This window comes from Polyodon spathula, chromosome 4 (genome assembly GCF_017654505.1).
Source record: "Polyodon spathula isolate WHYD16114869_AA chromosome 4, ASM1765450v1, whole genome shotgun sequence".
NCBI classification, from domain to species: domain Eukaryota; kingdom Metazoa; phylum Chordata; class Actinopteri; order Acipenseriformes; family Polyodontidae; genus Polyodon; species Polyodon spathula.
The window spans coordinates 27,107,546-27,127,853 of record NC_054537.1 but is presented as its reverse complement, the minus strand read 5'-3'; the positions used below and the strand labels follow the sequence as shown (position 1 = coordinate 27,127,853).

Sequence of the window (20,308 nt, the reverse complement as noted above, 5' to 3'; positions counted from 1 at the left end):
TTAGAATGTGTGCTCAGAGAAGAGCATTTAGAATGTGTGCTCAGAGAACAGCATTTAGAATGTGTGCTTAGAGAACAGCATTTAGAATGTGTGCTCAGAGAAGAGCATTTAGAATGTGTGCTCAGAGATCAGCATTTAGAATGTGTGCTCAGAGAACAGTATTTAGAATGTGTGCTCAAGAACAGTATTTAGAATGTGTGCTCAGAGAACAGTATTTAGAATGTGTGCTCAGAGATCAGCATTTAGAATGTGTGCTCAGAGAACAGCATTTAGAATGTGTGCTCAGAGAACAGCATTTAGAATGTGTGCTCAGAGAACAGCATTTAGAATGTGTGCTCAGAGAAGAGCATTTAGGTTTTTATCAGGGATCTCGAGCTCAAGAGAGCATATGCGGCTGCTATTGTGAGAACATTAAAATCTTCAAAAAAACAAAATGCCTGCAGTGAAATGTATCGTAGCAGCCTCTTGATCAGCTATTCTGTAGACATTCCAGGGAAAAGTTTCATGCTGGGTCTATACAAGCTTTTCTATCCAACTGATCAGTTTCTTCATTGTGATTCTTAGGAGGAGGGCTTACCGGAATGCAACTGCGCTCTCTATTTGTGTGTGTGTGTGTGTGTGTGTGTGTCTATATATATATATATATATATATATATATATATATATATATATATATATATATATATATATAAACACACACACACACACACACATGCACATACTTACTTACAGATCAAATCTGCTTCCCTGATAATTGAAACCTAACCAATCAACATGGTTGAATTCCTAGTCAGTTTATCAGAATATTGCTGGATGATGTTGCCAAAGGAAGAGATATAAATTTAGTTCATACTCCAAAAAGTTAATAGCCATTTTATGTCTCATAGTAGTCATCATTACATTCCTCTGCTGAGAGAAACACAAAAAAATATGTTAACTTGGACATCAGCTACAGATAAATGTCACAAGAACCCCATCCAAACTACAATGACAATTGTCTTTTGCATTTACTGGATTATACTGACAATAAAAGCTTAATTAATCTATGTGTTTTGTATTCAAAGAATGCTTTTGAAATTAAAACAGAGCGTTTAAAATTGTAAAGACTCTTGTGCCCACATTACTGTATGCAGTTTTCCAGTAAATAAATTCATTAAATCAATTAACAGAAGCAGACTGAAGGACTATCAAGACTATCAGACATTATCCCTACCTGGTTGTAGCTCTGAACTGCACCTCCAACTTGACCACTGCATGTAGGGAACTGCGATGTCGAGGAATCGCTCAGGGCAAGGGTCTGGTTACTATGGTAGCTGGCTGTGTACTGGAAAGACCCTTCTGGATTGGAACTGAGTTGCATTGCACTCTGGGAAAGGAGACTCGGTCCTGTGTTAAAAGTAATTTAGAGCAGGCAGTGAAGCAGACTTCAGTGAAGCAGAAACAGTATAAATAATTTATCAAGACAAGCTCAGAATTATTGAACACACGTGCTACTGGCTGTCTAAATTAGGACAACAATAAAAGGTAGATCAGGAGAAGTTCTAGCTAAGAACTGAAAACATTTCTGAAACATATGGATAACATCTGCTCAGTATAATAAAATCCTAAACCCATGGCTGCCAAAGAATGTTTAACCCAAAGTTTTTAAAATATATTAAGGTTGTATTCATAAAACATAAAAGTGTGTCATATTCGCAAATGATTTCTCTGCCCTGGCAATTATGGGGGTGTTAATGCTTTATGAATGGCACTTAATGGTCAGTAAGGCCTAAAGAATTACAACCTCCAGAATATTTTAACATGAGAGTGTATAGTGCAGCAGCTTGTGCAGTATCTTTTGGCAATGTATAGTTCACAAATCCACATTAACATAAATATTTTAAAAGGTGGATGCAGAGAGAGAGAGAGACAGAGAGAGAGAGAGAGAGAGAGAGAGAGAGAGAGAGAGAGAGAGAGAGAGAGAGAGAGAGAGAGAGAGAGGAAAGAGAGACTGCAGAGGCGGGCTATAGTGGAAAATTATTGACCAGAGGGAAGACTATTGTTACCGACAGGGGGCTATAATGCCCAAAGCCACAGGAGGTAACAATAGCCTTCCCAAGGGGCATTTAATGTTCCACTATGAGCTGAGTCTGCAGTACATATTTAATATATGAGTCAGTCAAAATAAGATAGGCAAGGTTGGATAGTAAATATGACTATATACTGTAAAGCCATAAATATTTGTGAGCCTTTTATTATATGTTTTTTGCGTATGAAAAAAAAACAATAAACATTTTTGGCACAAACATCTTAGTGCTGTACATATAATTAATTCATATGCTACTACCAGTGCAACAGGTAACCAACATTTGTGCAGCATTTGTGCACACTGGGTGTGAGTCGCCAAATATTCTGGTTGCAAATGTTTATGTATAGCTGATACAGCATAAGTGTGTGTGTCTACATATATATATATATATATATATATATATATATATATATATATATATATACACACACACACACACACACACAGTACTGTGTAAAAGTTTTAGGCAGGTGTGAAAAAAGGCTGTAGCAGAAGGCAGTTTGTTCGCCGAAGGGCTGGAGAGCAGTACACGAATGAGTGTCTGCAGGCAACAGTGAAGCATGGTGGAGGTTCCTTGCAAGTTTGGGGCTGCATTTCTGCAAATGGAGTTGGGGATTTGGTCAGAATTAATGGTCTCCTCAATGCTGAGAAGTACAGGCAGATACTTATCCATCATGCAATACCATCAGGGAGGCATCTGATTGGCCCCAAATTTATTCTGCAGCATGACAACGACCCCAAACATACAGTGAAAGTCATTAAGAACTATCTTCAGCATAAAGAAGAACAAGGAGTCCTGGAAGTGATGGTATGGCCTCCACAGAGCCCTGATCTCAACATCATCGAGTTGTTTTATCGAGGATTACATGAAGAGAGAGAAGCAACTGAGGCTGCCTAAATCCACAGAAGAACTGTGGTTAGTTCTCTAAGATGTTTGGGCCAACCTAGCTGCCAAGTTCCTTCAAAAACTGTGTGCAAGTGTACCTAGAAGAATTGATGCTGTTTTGAAGGCAAAGGGTGGTCACACCAAATATTGATTTGATGTAGATTTTTCTTCTGTTCACTCACTTTGCATTTTGTTAATTGATAAATATAAACTATTAACATGTCTATTTTTGAAAGCATTCTTACTTTACAGCATTTTTTCACACCTGCCTAAAACTTTTGCACAGTACTGTATATATATATATATATATATATATATATATATATATATATATATATATATATATATATATATATATATCACTGTAAATTGAAAATATAAAAGCAATTGATACATTTACTCTGCTTGTTTAAAACAATCTGTAAAATTGGTTTTTAATTGTAATAATCATGCACTAACATGCCTGTAAATGCGCAAGCACTTAGTTTTTTTTATTTTTTATGTAGATTTTCAAAGTTTGTGTCTTCAAAATAATATATATTTTTTTAAAGTATAATTTGAATGTCGTCTATTTAAATGAACTTTCATAGACTTGCAAGATATCATTGTCTTACACAGGCAAGCCTGCAGGAACCTGGCCAGACTACAGGGGTCGCTGGTGCACAGTGAGTCGAGGAAACCCTCGCTGACCTAGCTGGATGATAGTATTTTTTTTATAGCCTAGTACCTTTCCTAGTATTGTTTTTGTTATTTCCAATCCACTGCCTTCCCTATCTCTCTCTTTCCAGAATTAGAATGTATAGAAAGAATGAAAAGGCAAAACTTGTGATGAAACTGTACTTAGTTAAGTATTTGTCAAAAGAATGGGGCTATTTGCATTTGTGTCTGCAAATAGTAGAGCTGCATTCAAAGATCTGGACAGCAATGCAGCTCATGCCCACTTTCTTAGTAGTATTTGATATATCACAGCCCAAGAGCCAGACTGCCATAGTTCAGTCATTTTGAAGATGTACGTATGGCCACATGAGAGTTTCAAAATAAATCAATAATTAATAAAACAAAGTAAAAAAAAACAAAAAAAAAAAACAAAGTGATGCAACAACCAAATAACAAAATCTACATATTTAAGTTTTTTTTTTGGCTCCATGAGGAATACAATTTTCCTAATTTTGATAGAAGGACCCCTGTGTGTCAAAATCAGATAGGGAGTCAGTGCACATCAGTGGCAGGGCCAAGATATGACATGATTAGTAGGAGAATGACACCAATAGAAGAACTGCATTTTCTCCATGGCAGTCCAATCATAAGTGAGCAGAGGTGGGACATAAACCGTTGAAGGTATTTAACCAATAGTAAAGTCAAATACATGCTCAGGTTTTGCAGCTGTCCAATCATTAGTGAGCAGATGTGGTATAAGAATAGCTGAATTTTGTGAGACATTGCTTATTATAGAGACGGTTATTGAGAATTATATTGAGAACTTTGAAGTGATATTTCAAATTGCTTTTTATGTCATCAGGCAACAGAGGTCCTAGTCAATTTCGTTACTAATCAATTTTCAAGAAGAACTTTCTCAGAAAAATTGGAGATTGTTAAAAAATGGAAATATACACCACAAATAACCGAACTGACGCAGAAAGGGGAGGGATATATATACTCACCACTTTCAAGGTATCTGTGGCTTACTGGTAGCTGTCAATTAAAAAATATACTGCTAGAACGGTGTGGCAGGGTGCCCTACCCCATGTGTATTTTGTGCTTTTTGTTGTATGTGGCGTGTTATTGCTGGTGTAGGTATTAGTACACACACAGGTGGTGTAAAGTGTATAATTGAATTTAAGCACAGCAACTGTACAATCACACCATGTGCAGATTGAAGTGGGTATTAGGATGGAAGCACAGGGAGCACAGTTAGTTCATGTGCCGTGCAGATTCCAATTGAATGATTGATTAGCAATAGAGTCTCGGTACAGCTGCACAAAGAGAGTCAGTTTTCCCGCACACAGGGTTAGTGAGTTTGTGAATGGAGAACCGGTGTGGAGATAGAGGAGCAATAAAAACAAAAAGTAATTACAAACAATTGCTATACGTGCTGGCTATCAACCAGCATGATATTTGTTTGTCTGTTCGTCCACTGTTCATTTGTCCGTTTGTCTGTTCTTTTGGCCATTGTGCCCTTTATTTTGTGTGCTTTGTTTTGTTCAACCTTTTATTTTCTGCATGTTATTAAAACGCGCTAGCAAGCACATTTCACCATATCACCTCATAGTGCTGTGTTTCTTCCTGGTCTGACGTCAACATACACGTCATCTTTGTCACAAACTGTCTTTTGTTTAGTACAGAAAAGGCTATATAAAACAGCACTGACTACATAAATCTTGGTTGTCTAATAAAGTCATCAGAAAAACATGACACTTGCAAGCCACTGTAACACTTTTGGACAAATCTGGATTGATGTTCAACTGGATAAACAGAAGCATAGCGATACATCACAATGAGCATGTAAGAAAAAAATCATGAGGTTCTTAAACACTTGATTGATTCTGTTGTTTACCTTGGCAAGCAAGAACTGGCATTCAGAGTATATGATGAAGGCACCAATTCCTCAAATAGAGGTAATTATGTGGAATCTCTGATTTTTGACTATGACCACATGTTAAGCAATCACTTGTCAACAGTATTCTCGGGTACCCCTAAGAAGATTCAGAACAACTTAATCTTTTCTGTGTCTCATGTTCTGCTATATGCAATAAAAGCAGAAGTACAGGAAGCCAAGTACGTAGCTGTAATGGTTGATGAAAAAAACAATGTTGGAAACATAGCTCAACTGTCTTGTGTTTTCAGGTATGTGACTGATAATGGCCTGAAAGAACAGTTTCTGAATTTTGTGAATGTGACAGAACATAAACGTGCATCTAACTTAGTGCTTAACGTTCTGGAGGAATTTGACTGTTCCAACAAGTTAGTTAGCACAGTGCTACGATGGGGCTTCAGTTATGGCATTATGAGCTTAATGGCGTGCAAGCTTGTGTGAAACAAGCTAAAATTAGAGAGGGCAAGATTTTTTTTTACCAATCTTGGAGGATTGCCAGCATTTTTCTCAAGGTCCGCAAAACGCACACAATTATTAGAAGAAATCTGCCAGAGACACCTTCCATTTGTAGCACCTACGTGCTAGAATTTCTCTTCTTGGCTTACCTCATATTGACCATTCCTGTTTCTGTGGCTTCAGTAGAAAGATCCTTTTCTGCCCTCATACAGATCAAGAGTTATTCCAGGAATACAACTGGACAAGATTGGCTGTCATCCTTGATTATTTAAATTGAAAGTGAACTTCTTTTACAATGAAGTGATTGACCACTTTGTGAAGAAAGAACGCAGAATGGATTTTGTGTACAAGTAGTCAGGTGAGTTGCTTTTTAATTTAAAGCTCTAATTCATTACATTGTGCAAATTGCACAAATCAAAGATGCATCAATTTATTCAGCTTGCTCACAAAGTAGCCTTGCTCTGTTTCTTTTTTGTATTCAGAATGTTTATATAGGTTGCGCTCAGTTTTTTGTGTCAAAGCACTATACATAAATATAATGTTGCAAAACAAAACGAAAAACGAACAAAATTATAATACATTAAATTAACTTTTGCTATTTCCCCCATAAATTACAATATAAACTGAAGCACAATGATGCATTATTGGATGGGGGGCAGGTGGGTGTTGCATGTGCATTTTGATACCCATGGGTCCCTCTATCAAAGTAACATGAGGATAACTGTATTCCTTATTTGGGAAAAAAAAAAAGTCTGGTCTTGGGTCCTGGACTATTACAGTACTGTATCTATCAGAAGGAACTTGTTGTTCTATAAAATTACAATTTCAAAAGATGTAACAGTCTGACACCAGAGATGTGATTAGTAAGCAACCTAAACTATTTTCAAAACAGCTTTAGAATCAAAGGTTGGTGTGTTGTAAAATATATCAAACCCACTGTCAGTAAAAAAAGAGAATCAGGCTTACTTTCACTTGAAGAATAGTCCTGAGGGTCGAGTATCCCCGACTCTTGAAGGGACCTTATGCAGGAGTCCACTAGCTCCAGGCCAGTAGTGAGCTCATCCTCAATATCCTTCTGACCGTCTGAAACACACCATAGAGAAACAGGCAAACAATTAAACATAACTCCAAGCTCAATCAAGAACACAAAGTGACATGCAGCGCATGAAAAAACATATAGAATTCACAGAAATCACAAAGGCATTCATCACTCTGATCACAATCACAAATAAATTACACTAGCCTGCCTTATCTGCTTTCACGCCTGTACCAGTTGACAGGGATAATAAAAGTTGCCAAAGGATAAGGTCTTACACAAGGGGTTTTAGCCTGAGGATTAACATCCTCCACCATACCAAACACACTTAAACCAATGGAGCTTCCTTACCAGTCCCTATACAAAGAATCGTATTAAACTGTGTTTGCAATACAGCAGCACTAAAAATGATGTATCTTCAAATGATCTGTCCAATACACATATATTACTGTTTTATTTATCTTAATCAGCTACATCTACTTTACTGTGTTAACATACACTATTCTTGTTATATTGCACTGTATAAACTATTACAAATCCATTATCATTAAATAGTTTGTGGTATTTTAAAACAATTAAAACTTTGATGTGAATGATTACATTTTTTGTTTTTAATATGTTCATCATTAGAATTTTTTTTGTCTTTTTGTAATAAGTTGTTTCTGCCACTTTGACATAGGCAAGCAAGCTCATTTATAGAATTCTTTATAATCAAATTCATGACATTCCTGTAACAACGTTCTTCTTGTAATTTTATTGCTTTACGGAATTAATAAATCTAAGTACAATCACATGCTTTCTAGTGTTATTATTGTGTTTATAACATGGTGATTATATATATATATATATATATATATATATATACACACACACACACACACACACACACACACACACACACACACACACAGTGCCTTGCAAAATTATTCAGTCCCCTGACCAATTCTCTCATATTACTGAATTACAAATGGTACATTGAAATTTCGTTCTGTTCGATATTTTATTTTAAACCACTTAAACTCAAAATCAATTACTGTAAGGTGACACTGGTTTTATGTTGGGAAATATTTTTTAAGAACAATAAAAAATTGAAATATCTTGCTTGCATAAGTATTCAACCCCCACACATTAATATTTGGTAGAGCCACCTTTCGCTGCAATAACAGCTTTAAGTCTTTTGGGGTAAGTATGTACCAGCTTTGCACACAGTGTCAGAGTGATTTTGGCCCATTCTTCTTGGCAGATTTGCTCCAGGTTGTTCAGGTTGGTTGGACAACGCTTGTGGACCGCAATTTTCAAATAGTGCCACAGATTCTCAATGGGACTGAGATCAGGACTTTGACTGGGCCACTGTAGGACATTTACCTTTTTGTTCTTGAGCCACTCCAATGTTGCTTTGGCCTTGTGCTTGGGATCATTGTCCTGCTGAAAGGTGAATTTCCTCCCATGCTTCAGTTTTTTGGCAGACTGAAGCAGATTCTCTTGCAGTATTTTCCTATATTTTGCTCCATCCATTCTTCCTTCAATTGTAACAAGATGCCCAGTCCCTGCTGATGAGAAGCATCCACACAGCATGATGTTTCCACCACCATACTTCACTGTAGGGATGGTGTGTCTTGAGGCATGGGCAGTGGTAGGTTTGCGTCACACATAGTGTTTTGAGTTTTGGCCAAAAAGCTTTATCTTGGTCTCATCTGACCACAAAACCTTTTCCCACATCGCAGCTGGGTCACTCTCATGCTTTCTGGCAAACTCCAGACGTGCTTTCAGATGGTACTTTTTGAGTAACGGCTACTTTCTTGCCACCCTCCCATACAGGCCAGTGTTATGCAGAGCTCTTGATATGGTTGACTGGTGCACCATTACTCCACTCCCGGCCACTGAACTCTGTAGCTCCTTTAAAGTGATTGTTGGCCACTCTGGCTTCTCTCACAAGTCCCCTTCTTGTTTTAGTGCTGAGTTTTGAGGAACAGCCTTTTCTTGGCAGTGCCTGGGTGGTGTGATGCAGCTTCCACTTCCTGATTATTGATCCAACTGTGCTCACTGGGATATCCAAACACTTGGATATTATTTTGTACCCTTCCCCTAATCTATGGATTTGTATTACTTTATCTCTAACTTCTGTAGAATGCTCTTTGGTCTTCATTTTCCTTCAAATTCACAGCCTTACCAATGATCCTTCAACAGTGGGGTTTTTATCCAGAAAATGTGACAGCAACTATAATGGTTCACATGTGGAGGTCAATGATAAGGTAATTGTGCCCTCGTTAGGGCAATTTCCTTCATCGATGCAAACTGGGAGCTTCCACAGCACAGGGGTTGAATACTTATGCAAGCAAGATATTTCAGTTTTTTATTTTTCTTAAAAATATTTCCCAACATAAAACCAATGTCACCTTACAATAATTGATTCTGAGTTTGAGTGTTTAAAAATAAAATATCAAACAGAACGAAATTTCAATGTACCATTTGTAATTTGGTAATATGAGAGAATTGGTCAGGGGTCTGAATACTTTTGCAAGGCACTGTATATATATATATATATATATATATATATATATATATATATATATATATATATATATACACACACACACACACACAACACACACACACACACACACACACATACAGTGCTACCCTGTTATATAACGCGGTTGTCGGGCTCCATAATTGGAGACCATGTTAGTTGTGTTTAGCCTTATAATGAATAGAGGCATTTTTGTTCCCAAAATGATTTACAATGACCAAATTAATATTGTAGTGTATGGTGGAAAATAAAGGAAGGAGACACACACAATTTGCAGGTACTCGAATCCGTGGTTTATTGGGACAATTATTCCCGGCCCCTGCCAGCCTGGGCCACATCAAAAACAACAAACAGTCTTGCACATTCACACAGCAGCTTGTCACTTCGTCGAGCGTTGATGCAACTACATTTTCATGTACCCTCCTACCCGGCCTTCAATCAACCATTGCTGAGGGAAAAAAAAAAAAAAAAAAAAAAAAAAAAAAAAAAAAAAAAAAAAAAAAAAAAAAAACGTCAATCAATCCAGGCTGAGGCAAGCTTACCGCTTCCCTGCTTACACACACACACACATACACACACACACAGGGTCGTGCAAGTGTGATGCAAAGATACACATACTGTATAGCTCTATAAAAATGTAATAACCTATACATATGTCTGTATATAGTAAAAATATAGGGATGTTATATGGATTTCTGAATATGTATTAGAAAACCCATTCAATTCAACTTACATACTAGTGTACCCATATTTTTCTTAAAAGTTATAAATGACTGCGATAAATATAATTGTTTTGCCAACTCTAGAAGAATAATAATTATTATTAGTCATAGTAGTCTTACAGACGACTAATAAGTATGTTTATCAAAAATGTAATAAAGAGTTTCACTTATATCAATTTGGTGCAGCATTTAAAATATATTACTATTTTACAGCCAAACAATGATACTGATTTGCTCATGTAAATATGCCTTAGTCACATATTGTGCAAGTTTCAAACTTAACTGAAATAATTTAAAGGGGTTACCTTGGGTGTTCCATCGAAATGGCTCTTCTGTTGAACTGCAATAAAAAGAAATAACAAATATTAGAAATCATACAATCACATTGTAATGACTCCTCACATACTCACAACCCATAGTTTCCAAAAATACATAAAAGAAAAAAAAAAAACACATTCAGGAGTAGTACATACATACTTAGGAGGAACTGTAAATGTGGCAGCTCATCGCTGCTTATATAAAATTCTTAGTATAAAAATAAGACCCCCTTTTATTTTTTATCACCAAGTGCTTCTTTAACCAAGCCCTTTTAAATGTAAGCTAGCTGTGCTAACATTTCAGAAACTGTCAGGGAGATCAATTACAATAGCCATTCTGTCTGAAGCTCAACGCATACAAGTAATAATCAAGGATTATCTAGAAATGAAACTTGTGTAAAAAATATTCAATTTTTTATGTAATCGATTTGGTAAGAAAGTGTCTGCTGGGATAAGCTTCTACAGGCTGAATGTTATTATGAACCTAAAAGGTCATCATTTACCACCCTTAGTCAAGTGGCAGCTGCTAAATCACACCAACAATTCCCATTGATTTTTCTCAATGGAGTAGCTGAGGATTCATATTGTGGGCCTGTCTCTGTTTACACTAAAGGGTGACGAATTGCCAGAGAATACCAAACTCCACATGTGAATAGGACACCACATTCAAACAAGAACACTCATTAATTTCACATTCTTCATTGAACAATACCAGGGCGTATGTTTGCAAACCCATGTGAAAAGCACAACAGCATTTAAAGAGTCGGACTCAGAGTATATTTGTAAGTTATTATTGAGTCATTTATTGGATTGAGGAAATCACCCAACTTGTTTAAATAACAATGATAATCTGCACATTCATTTATAGCATCTCTCACTTTTTTTTTTTTTTTTTTACAATGAGGAAAAAATACTGATTCTGCACAAAACACTGTTATATGTTTATAGTAAAGAAACTATTCCATCAACCTAAAATGAAGGCACTGTAGTTTTTGTGGTACCTTTTAATATGATCAGCTTAATTTATTTAAAAACACTAGTTACATCGGACTTTTACCTGTACTTTTTTTTTATCTCATATTTCCTCTTCTCAACTGAAAGTCATTTCTTATCTCCAAAGTTAACAGTGTACGTTATATTCACATTAAGCATATCCTATCAAAGTTCACAAAACCAGAACTATTAAAAAATGTACTGTAACCATGAATTTTAGATATAATTTGTTTCCAAAAGGTCAAATAAAGAGCAATGGCTTTCAAAACTGAATAGACACACTACATTAGAAGACCCCACAAAAGAAGTGGATTCTGATCCACAGCAACAGCAAATTTGGTTTTTATAAATCACCTTTCCCATTTCCAGAGGCGTTACAAATACATTTGAAAAAAACGGCTTCTTTTTTTATGCTGTGGCATGTTCAAGCAAGAAAGTGGCCTCACTAATAGCCAATAAGCTGTGGCATAACAGCTAAAAGCACTACAGCGAAGAGATGATCTATTAGCAAGAGGAAAGGGTAGAAGGGCTTGAAGACTACAGATTGACACACTGAGGTGTATTAAGATAGAACGAGTCCCCAGCCATAACATGCACAGCAATATAGGTCAGGAAAAATAAATCCTTTGTGTCTCCGGGAAGCCAGAGAAGAATAATTATGATGTGTGTAGGAATTCAGGCATTGTAGTAATTGTGCAGACGGTGGTTTTAGACAGTCCAGCAAATAGAGCATTACAGTTGTCAAGCAGTGAGGTCACAGAGGTGTATGTCAAAGTCCCAGCCGAGACTCATAAGTAATTATTTATTACAGTGATGGACAAATTGATATTTGGATTTCTTGCGAGAGGAACCGAATCGCTTATCTAAAATGGAGAAATTGATTTACAGTTTGTTATTATTATTATTATTATTATTATTATTATTATTATTATTATTATGTGTGGCTTTTTTATACACACAACTTTCTAATGTGCGTTACCTTTGTTTCATTTTTAAATAGGCTGGGATAAATATAAACAAAAAATAAGGTTATGTTTCTGCTGTTTGAAATAGTATTTTATACAGAGGGTTTACATTCCTCTTTGCCATAACCATCACAAAAAAACTGCACCTAAACATGCAGTTAATATACATGGATAGTACACAAAGACTTATATTTGTGTAACACTGTGCGTGGCTTTTTATTTTATTTCCCTTGCTTTTTTATATATTCTTTGGTGGTCAAATAGCAGGCTGCACTTGCCATTTTATTGTACACTTGCCATTTTATATTACTATATATATATATATATATATATATATATATATATATATATATATATATATATATATATATATGTGTATATATGTGTATGTGTATATATATATATATATATATATATATATATATATATATATATATATAACATATAATATAAAAACAGTAAATGTTTTTCATGCAAACTAAAGTAAATTGATTTCTTCCCTTTACTTGATCTCCCCATACCATTTTTTGCCTTCCAAATGACACCCAAATGATTTCACAGTGATTCTCACACTGCTATTTAACCACTAATTACAGTGGAATCCACCCCTCTCACTTGACAGTTGTATTCTCTCTGTCAAAATCAATATGCTCCTGTGGCAAAGTGCCCACCCCTGTGTGTATTTTGTGTTGTATGTTGTGTGTTAATGTTGGTGTATAGTCATTGGTACACAGGATATAAACGGGTCTGTGTAACACGAGTGTTTAAAATGTATATTTGTATTTAGGCATGAGGATTGCACAGCACTTCAAGTGCAAGTAAAATGTAATAACATGTGAGCACGGGGAATTGCACTTTATTAATTCACGTGCAGTTGTACCGCGACTCCAATTGAATGACTGAATAGAGTCTCGGTACAGCTGCATAAAAGCTGCATGTTTTCACCCACTCAGGGTTGGGTGTTTGGTGAGTGGAGAACGGGATTGGAGACAGAGGTAATAAATAATAAAATAATAACGTAAAGTTAAAATATCTGCTCACCGTGTTTTGTGTAGTGTTAGTCCGTTTTGTCTGTTTATTTTGGCTTCACGTGCCGTGTGCTGTTTTTGTTACAACCTTTTTATTTACTGTTCTGTTAACTCATTAAATGCTGAGCGAAGCCATTCGCTCAGCTCCACCCAACCCCACCTCTCTATTTGTTTATTTCCTGGTTCCTGTTTCTGGTCTGACGTCCCCCACTCCGGCAGTCTTTGTGACAGCTCCTCAAACAGTATAATTAAATCATAAGTGGAAGTTAAAAGTTGGAACTCGGAGTCAGTATACATTGTAGGACACATTACTATGTTACACTGTCCCCTTAAAAACAAGAAAGACGCAAATAGCAGAACTAAAGTGAGTACTCACCCCTTCTTGGACGTTTTCACAGTTTGTTGTGTTACAACCTGAAAACTTGATGCATTTAAATGGGTTTTCCTTCTTCCCTTTGATTTACACAACCTTCTCAACACTTTAAATGTGTGAAACAATGGGGGTGGGGGGTGAATAAACTAATCAATTAAAAATAAAAAAAATCTGAAAAGTCTTCATTATAGAAGTATTCAAACAGTTTGCTAAGACACTCCTAAATAAGCTCAGGTGCAACCAATTGCTTAAATGGAGTCCATCTGTGTGCAATAAAAGTGGTTCACATGATTTCAGATTAAATACACTTGTCTCTGTAAGGTCCCACAGTTGGGTAGTGCATTCAAAGCAAAGATACTATCATGAAGACCAAGGAGCTTTCTAAACAACTCCAGGATAAAGCTGCAGAAAGGCACAGATCAGGGGAGCGGTATAAAAAGATTTAAAAAGCATTGAATATCCCTTGGAGCACAGTCAAGTCGACCATTCATCGGCAAGGACTGGGAAGCTTGTCAAGGTAGAGGACAAAATGGATGGAGCTAAATACAGGCAAATCCTTGAGGAAAACCTGCTTCAGTCTGCAAAACTGTGTAGCAATGTTACTCTGGGGCTGTAGCAGTGGGATATCTTTAAATTACAATACCAGTCCTATGTAAACTAATGCCAAATGACAGTGATGTAGTTTTTATACGTATTAAGTATAGGAGCGTAATACACATGGTTAGATAACTAAACCATTATGGTTTTACATAAATGTGTCCAAAATGGTAAACACTTTAAAATCTTTAGAGATGACCACATTAATCCAATAACAGTAAATACAACAATTACCTTGGTTGAGTTCTGCAAATGTACTACAGCCAAAATACCGCATGTAGTATTGAGGTATTTCAGGGTTCTTACTTATAAAAGCCCTTAGTCAAGTTGAAGCTGCACCTAGGAGTGCAGCAATACTTTATCTAAAAAACAAACTAACATTTAACAAACTAAATAATCTGTCACACCACCAAAGGGTGCACACTATCGGACCCCCTACACACACACGCCTTCCGCTCATGTTTCAGACTGTCCCCTAGCTTCTGAGTAACAAGAAAGTCAGTGAAGTGGAATTCCCATAGAGAATGTTCTGCCATACCCAGGATTCCTTTGCTGTGTTTCTTCTTTTTCTTGTGATTGTAGATTTAAACAAAAAAGTACAAAGAAGCTGAGAGACCCAAAGAAAAAAAAAACAACTGCCTTTATGGAGAGATGAAACAGCACACTTGAACTCCCCAGCGGGTACCCGCCTTCCTGAGCACATCTGATCAGAATCTGTATTACATTACAGAATGAGCATGCCTTCCGAATCCATTCACAATCCAGTGGACATGCTACAAATACAGATGTCACTGACTATAAAATTTCTGTTCAGTGTTAGCAAAGAAAAGGTATTTATTTTGAAGCTACAAAGCAGGCAGGTTGGTGGGTGGTGCTGCTTGGTCTAGCAATGCTGTACTTTGTGAAGGGGCTCACTGATCACTATGTAACACAATTTTTGTTCCTGGGTAGTAAATGTTAATTCCTAATTGCTTATGCCTCAAAAGTATAGAAAATGGCTATTATTCCCCATAAACTTTGCTTTTGTGACCATGACAGTGATATTTCAAAATATCACTATTTCCAATGGGAAAACTGGGCAAATGTGTGTCTTTTCGTTCACATAAAGTCAGAAAAAAACAACATATGAATCCAAATTAACATGTAGTTATACTAAAGTAATACAAAAATGACTACAAAAGATTTTGAAGTGAGTAGTTTTTCTAGATTTACGATTATTAGCATTATAGCATTTACGAAAAGACACACATTTGCCTGTTTTCCCATTGGAAATAGTGATATTTTGAAATATCACTGTCCTGGTCACAAAAGCAAAGTTTGTGGGGAATAATAGCCATTTTACACGGTGTAATGACACACCCAGACCAAGCAGTGGATTGCATTCTATAGCTGCATGAAGGATAAAACATTTTGAAAATGTCTGCCGCACTGTATAGCATTTGACCATAATGGCTGCATGATGACACAAATGTATAGCTTTACCTTGCAACACAAATACAGTAATCTGGGTGCTATCAGCCACTCCTGTTCCAGGTAAGTGTTTTGTGCAGTGATGGGAAACAAGTATTTCCAGTGACCAAGTGTTTGTTTTTTTATGTTTATTTGTGAAGAATTGTATTTTATCCTGTTGTTTTACTACTCAAAATAATGTTGAGCTCTTACATTCAATTGTATGCCTATACATGTCAACTTGCCACATGTGATGTTGTAAGAGTTATTCTTTGTAGTTTAATATTATTCATCTCCCCGCTCAGTTCAGTGTAGTTCCTGGAATGCATATTGATGCCTATGTTTTCTGCAAACATCTGGACTTCATCTTATACATAATTGATATCAATTTGAACAGGGAAAGTGCCAAGTATAAATAATTGGTGCTCCCCCTATATTGTATGAAGTTAAAGCTAAAATCAATATTGAAAACCAATATAATTATCTGTAATGTTAGTTATGATAAAACGACTGAAGAAGGCAGTTTGAAATTTGCAGTAGTGTATTTAATTTACTGATTAATGTTTATCAAGGGTTTACTGCACCTATAACATAGGCTACATTTATAAGAAAATAGAGGTACAACACTAATACTGTTGCAACTATTATTCCTGAAAAAGTATTTTTATTTTTATTGAAATTATAAAGACATGATTACTGTTCTACATAACATTTTTAAACTACATGTGAATATTTTATTCCATTTATATGGATTACCTGTAAAATAATAGGATTTTCAATCACACAGTAACAGTGCTGTACTCAGTATTTATCCAATGAATGTGTATTCACTTTATTAAAACAAATTATCACTAACACAAGAAATACCTGTACAATGCAGTCTCACATCTTTCTTTGTCCTGCCATGTCGACACACAAACTGCATGAGTGGCTTTTTTTTCTAGTGGGAGTCACTGCGGACCAGGGATTATACTGCACACGCTGTGTACATACCTAATCATGCCGAATGTGCTCAAATTCAAATTAAAAAACAGCTTTATTGGTTGTACACGTCATTGAACTTGATACAGTATCGTATTACATGCAGTTAGTTTGCAGTTAGTTTGTGAATCTTATAAGTTAGTATAGGAATGTTTTTGTCACAGTGGTTTTGATCACTATATAAGATTGATTCTTATATCAGTAATTCTTATAAACAGAGTGCACTGTATATATTTCACATATCCCAGAGGTACAGTATATGCTGAGGAATGCAGTTTACAATTATTTCAACAATGGTCTTCATTTTAAACTGTTTTAAAAGCATTGCTATTTGCAGTATAAACTCCACTATTAATGTTACAATTCGTGATAAACAACTTAAATTGTAGGCACACTAAAACGCCATTAAATCAACCCTCTTATTGTGTGCAGATATAATCATCATGAATGGAAAAGCTTTTAAAACAGATCAGCATTATTATTATTATTATTTTTTTTTTTGCAGTTGTTACCAAATAAATGGTTATATGTTACATATGAAGTACTTGTTTGAATCCAATGTTTGTTTATTGGTACATTGTTCCACACAGGGATAAACAAAACACATACTTATCAAGAAATTAAAACACTCATGCAAGTTTACATTTAACACATTTTGTAATTATCAATATACTAGGATGTACACCTGGAACCTAAGCTGGAATATTAATTTATCTTGGTCACACATTTAAATCTCATTAAAATCCTTCAGAAGGATTTGAAGATGAATGCCAAATGTCTAACAAAATAGCAGTGTAAATGTCAATGTCCCCATTTTAATATTTTAGTTCAAATCAGGCTGTAATTATATTATCTTGCTTCTGACCAATTTCTACATATGTTTAAACAATGATCTCATTCCCAGCCTTTGGATTGGATTTCAAGACTGTTTTTATTTGGTAAAAGCAGTTAACAGACAAGGTTTACATTTTGTAGAATTAAGTCAAATAAATATTTCCACAAGTCCTTGATTTGATATGTCTGTGCTTTGCTATACAGACACATGGCTGCTGTTTACAGTACATATAGTGTTGATTATTCTATCTGCCTGTTTAAATTGATCTGTAAAGAAAGGGACCAGTAAATACAAGTGATGTGTCAATAAGCAAGGCAGTTTTTTAGAGGCAATTTAATTTTACATCATGTAATTCTACTTTAGTTTCTATGGAACTACACTGACATTGCTGCTAAACTTCACATAGAGTCAATATGGTCACATTGCACTTGATTCCTTGTTGTCTGTCCGCGAGATATCTTGAATAAATAAAGGTTAAGTAAAATTCCTAAATACTATGTTGTTGACATTTAATACAAGGAGCATTGTATACACCATGGTAAAAGGAAATCTAATACAAGGAATAGTGTGGTATACCATGGTAAAAGGCAATTTAATGCAAGGAACACTGTAGTATTCCATGGTAAAAGGAAATTGAATACGAGAAACAGTGTGGTAAACCATGGTAAAAGGCAATTTAATGCAAGGAACAGTGCGGTATACCATGGTAAAAGGCAATTTAATGCAAGGAACAGTGTGGTATACCATGGTAAAAGGAAAAGTACAATATAATGCTTAGGATGGTAAAAATAAATAAAAAAGAATAGTTAAACACGGTGGGACTATAATATTGGATCGACTGTTTCCTAAACATTCTTTTAAATTCTAGTAAAACAAAAGTTGTGGTATTTTCTTGTACAAGGACAGATGCTATTAAAGAATTATCTTTAGTTACTTTAGATAACTAAGTTATTGAGATAGTTGATAACTATAAGTATCTGAGTATCTGATTGGATAGTAATCTCGACTTTAAGGTCCATATTGATAATCTTGCAAAAAAATTGAAATTCATGATAGGTTTCTTTTACACACTTCGATCTTGTTTTTCTGTAGTTACAAATAAAAGGCTAATTGCTTGTATATTCTTACCACAAATTCATTATGGGGACACAGTCTATAGGTTTGCATTGTCCTTAACATTAACCAAACTTGATCCTATATATCATACAGCCTTGAGGTATACTATGAATTCAAGTTACAGTACTCATCATTGTGCGTAATACAGTTTGGTTGGATGGGCCTCCTTGGCTTTGCAAAAGTTGAAGCACTGGTATATTCTGTTATATAAGGCTATTCTTTGTAAATTACCTCCATATATAAATGAATACTTTATAGTGGCTTTTTGCAACTACAGTATCACATACATTTTTGAATTTTATTGTTCCTAAAGTGCGTACAGAGGCTGCTAAAAGATCATTTGCCTATTTTGCTTCTTGGTCTTGGAATAATTTTCAATCTAAACGTACGTTGCAGTTCAGTATAACTTCAGTAAAAATTAAGAGTAAGCTGCACAATTATCTAGTCGCATGTTTTAACTGGTTGAGTAGACTTGTAACTTTTTGTTACTATTTGATTGTTGACTGTTTCACTGATTGTGTATTGTATTATTATGATTTGTATTTTATTTTTGTATCAATGGTTTCTTTACTGTGTTTTATTGTGTTGCTGCTGCCTTTCTTGGCAAAAGAGATTTTAATTTCAATGTGCTTACCTAATAAAATATATATTATATATATATATATATATATATATATATATATATATATAAATATATATATATATATATAGATGAAACTACTTTCGTAAGCAACGTACAGTTGCAGAGGTGATCTACAGCTACCATTTTTATTCCTTTACTTTTTTTTATAAAATATAACAAGGTTTTTTTTTTTTTTTTTTTTTAATGGTTTATTCCTCCATTGACAATACAGTAAACCGATCCCTCATTGTTACACATTTTTAACTTTGATATCTGGAGTGCTTTCAAAGCCAGTAATGCAACCCTGGGGAGTCGGATAACATCACAAATGGTGACAGAGCGCCTCCAAACCCTGAGACAGTATTACTAATCTAACAAGTATGGAAGGATCATACAACTTATCAAAATTAGAGCGATCAGTATAATGGAAAAATAGGTCACTATGACCTATATCCAACACATACGAAATGCAATCATGTAAGTGTTGCATACAGACAAAAGGTCACACATCTACTTATATCAAGGCATTATTTTCACGTTGACTCCGGTGAAACCATTTTTTTCCCAGTTAAATTCCTGTATAACAGGTAATAGGACTCTGCCTGTACCTTACACTTTTGTTCTATACAGCACAGACAGGGGTCGAAACCAAACGCTTGCATCATAATTGTAGTTGTAGTAAATTGGCTTCAACACATTCATACCAAGTAGTATTCCACTTTTGATTAATTCAAGTTCTAT

General features: G+C 35.3%; 1 protein-coding gene across 5 annotated transcripts in view; it reads right to left on the bottom strand.

Moving 5' to 3' along the window:
• LOC121314365 (catenin delta-2-like) overlaps window positions 1-20,308 on the bottom strand; it is a 300,617-nt gene that overhangs the window by 149,928 nt on the left and 130,381 nt on the right. For all 5 annotated transcript variants that reach the window (XM_041247536.1, XM_041247532.1, XM_041247533.1 and 2 more), the window contains 3 exons: window positions 10,597-10,631; window positions 6,970-7,086; window positions 1,214-1,386 (listed from right to left, as the gene is read on the bottom strand). In XM_041247536.1, coding sequence (XP_041103470.1) covers window positions 1,214-1,386; window positions 6,970-7,086; window positions 10,597-10,631 — 325 coding nt within the window. The remainder of the gene's footprint in view (window positions 1-1,213; window positions 1,387-6,969; window positions 7,087-10,596; window positions 10,632-20,308) is intronic.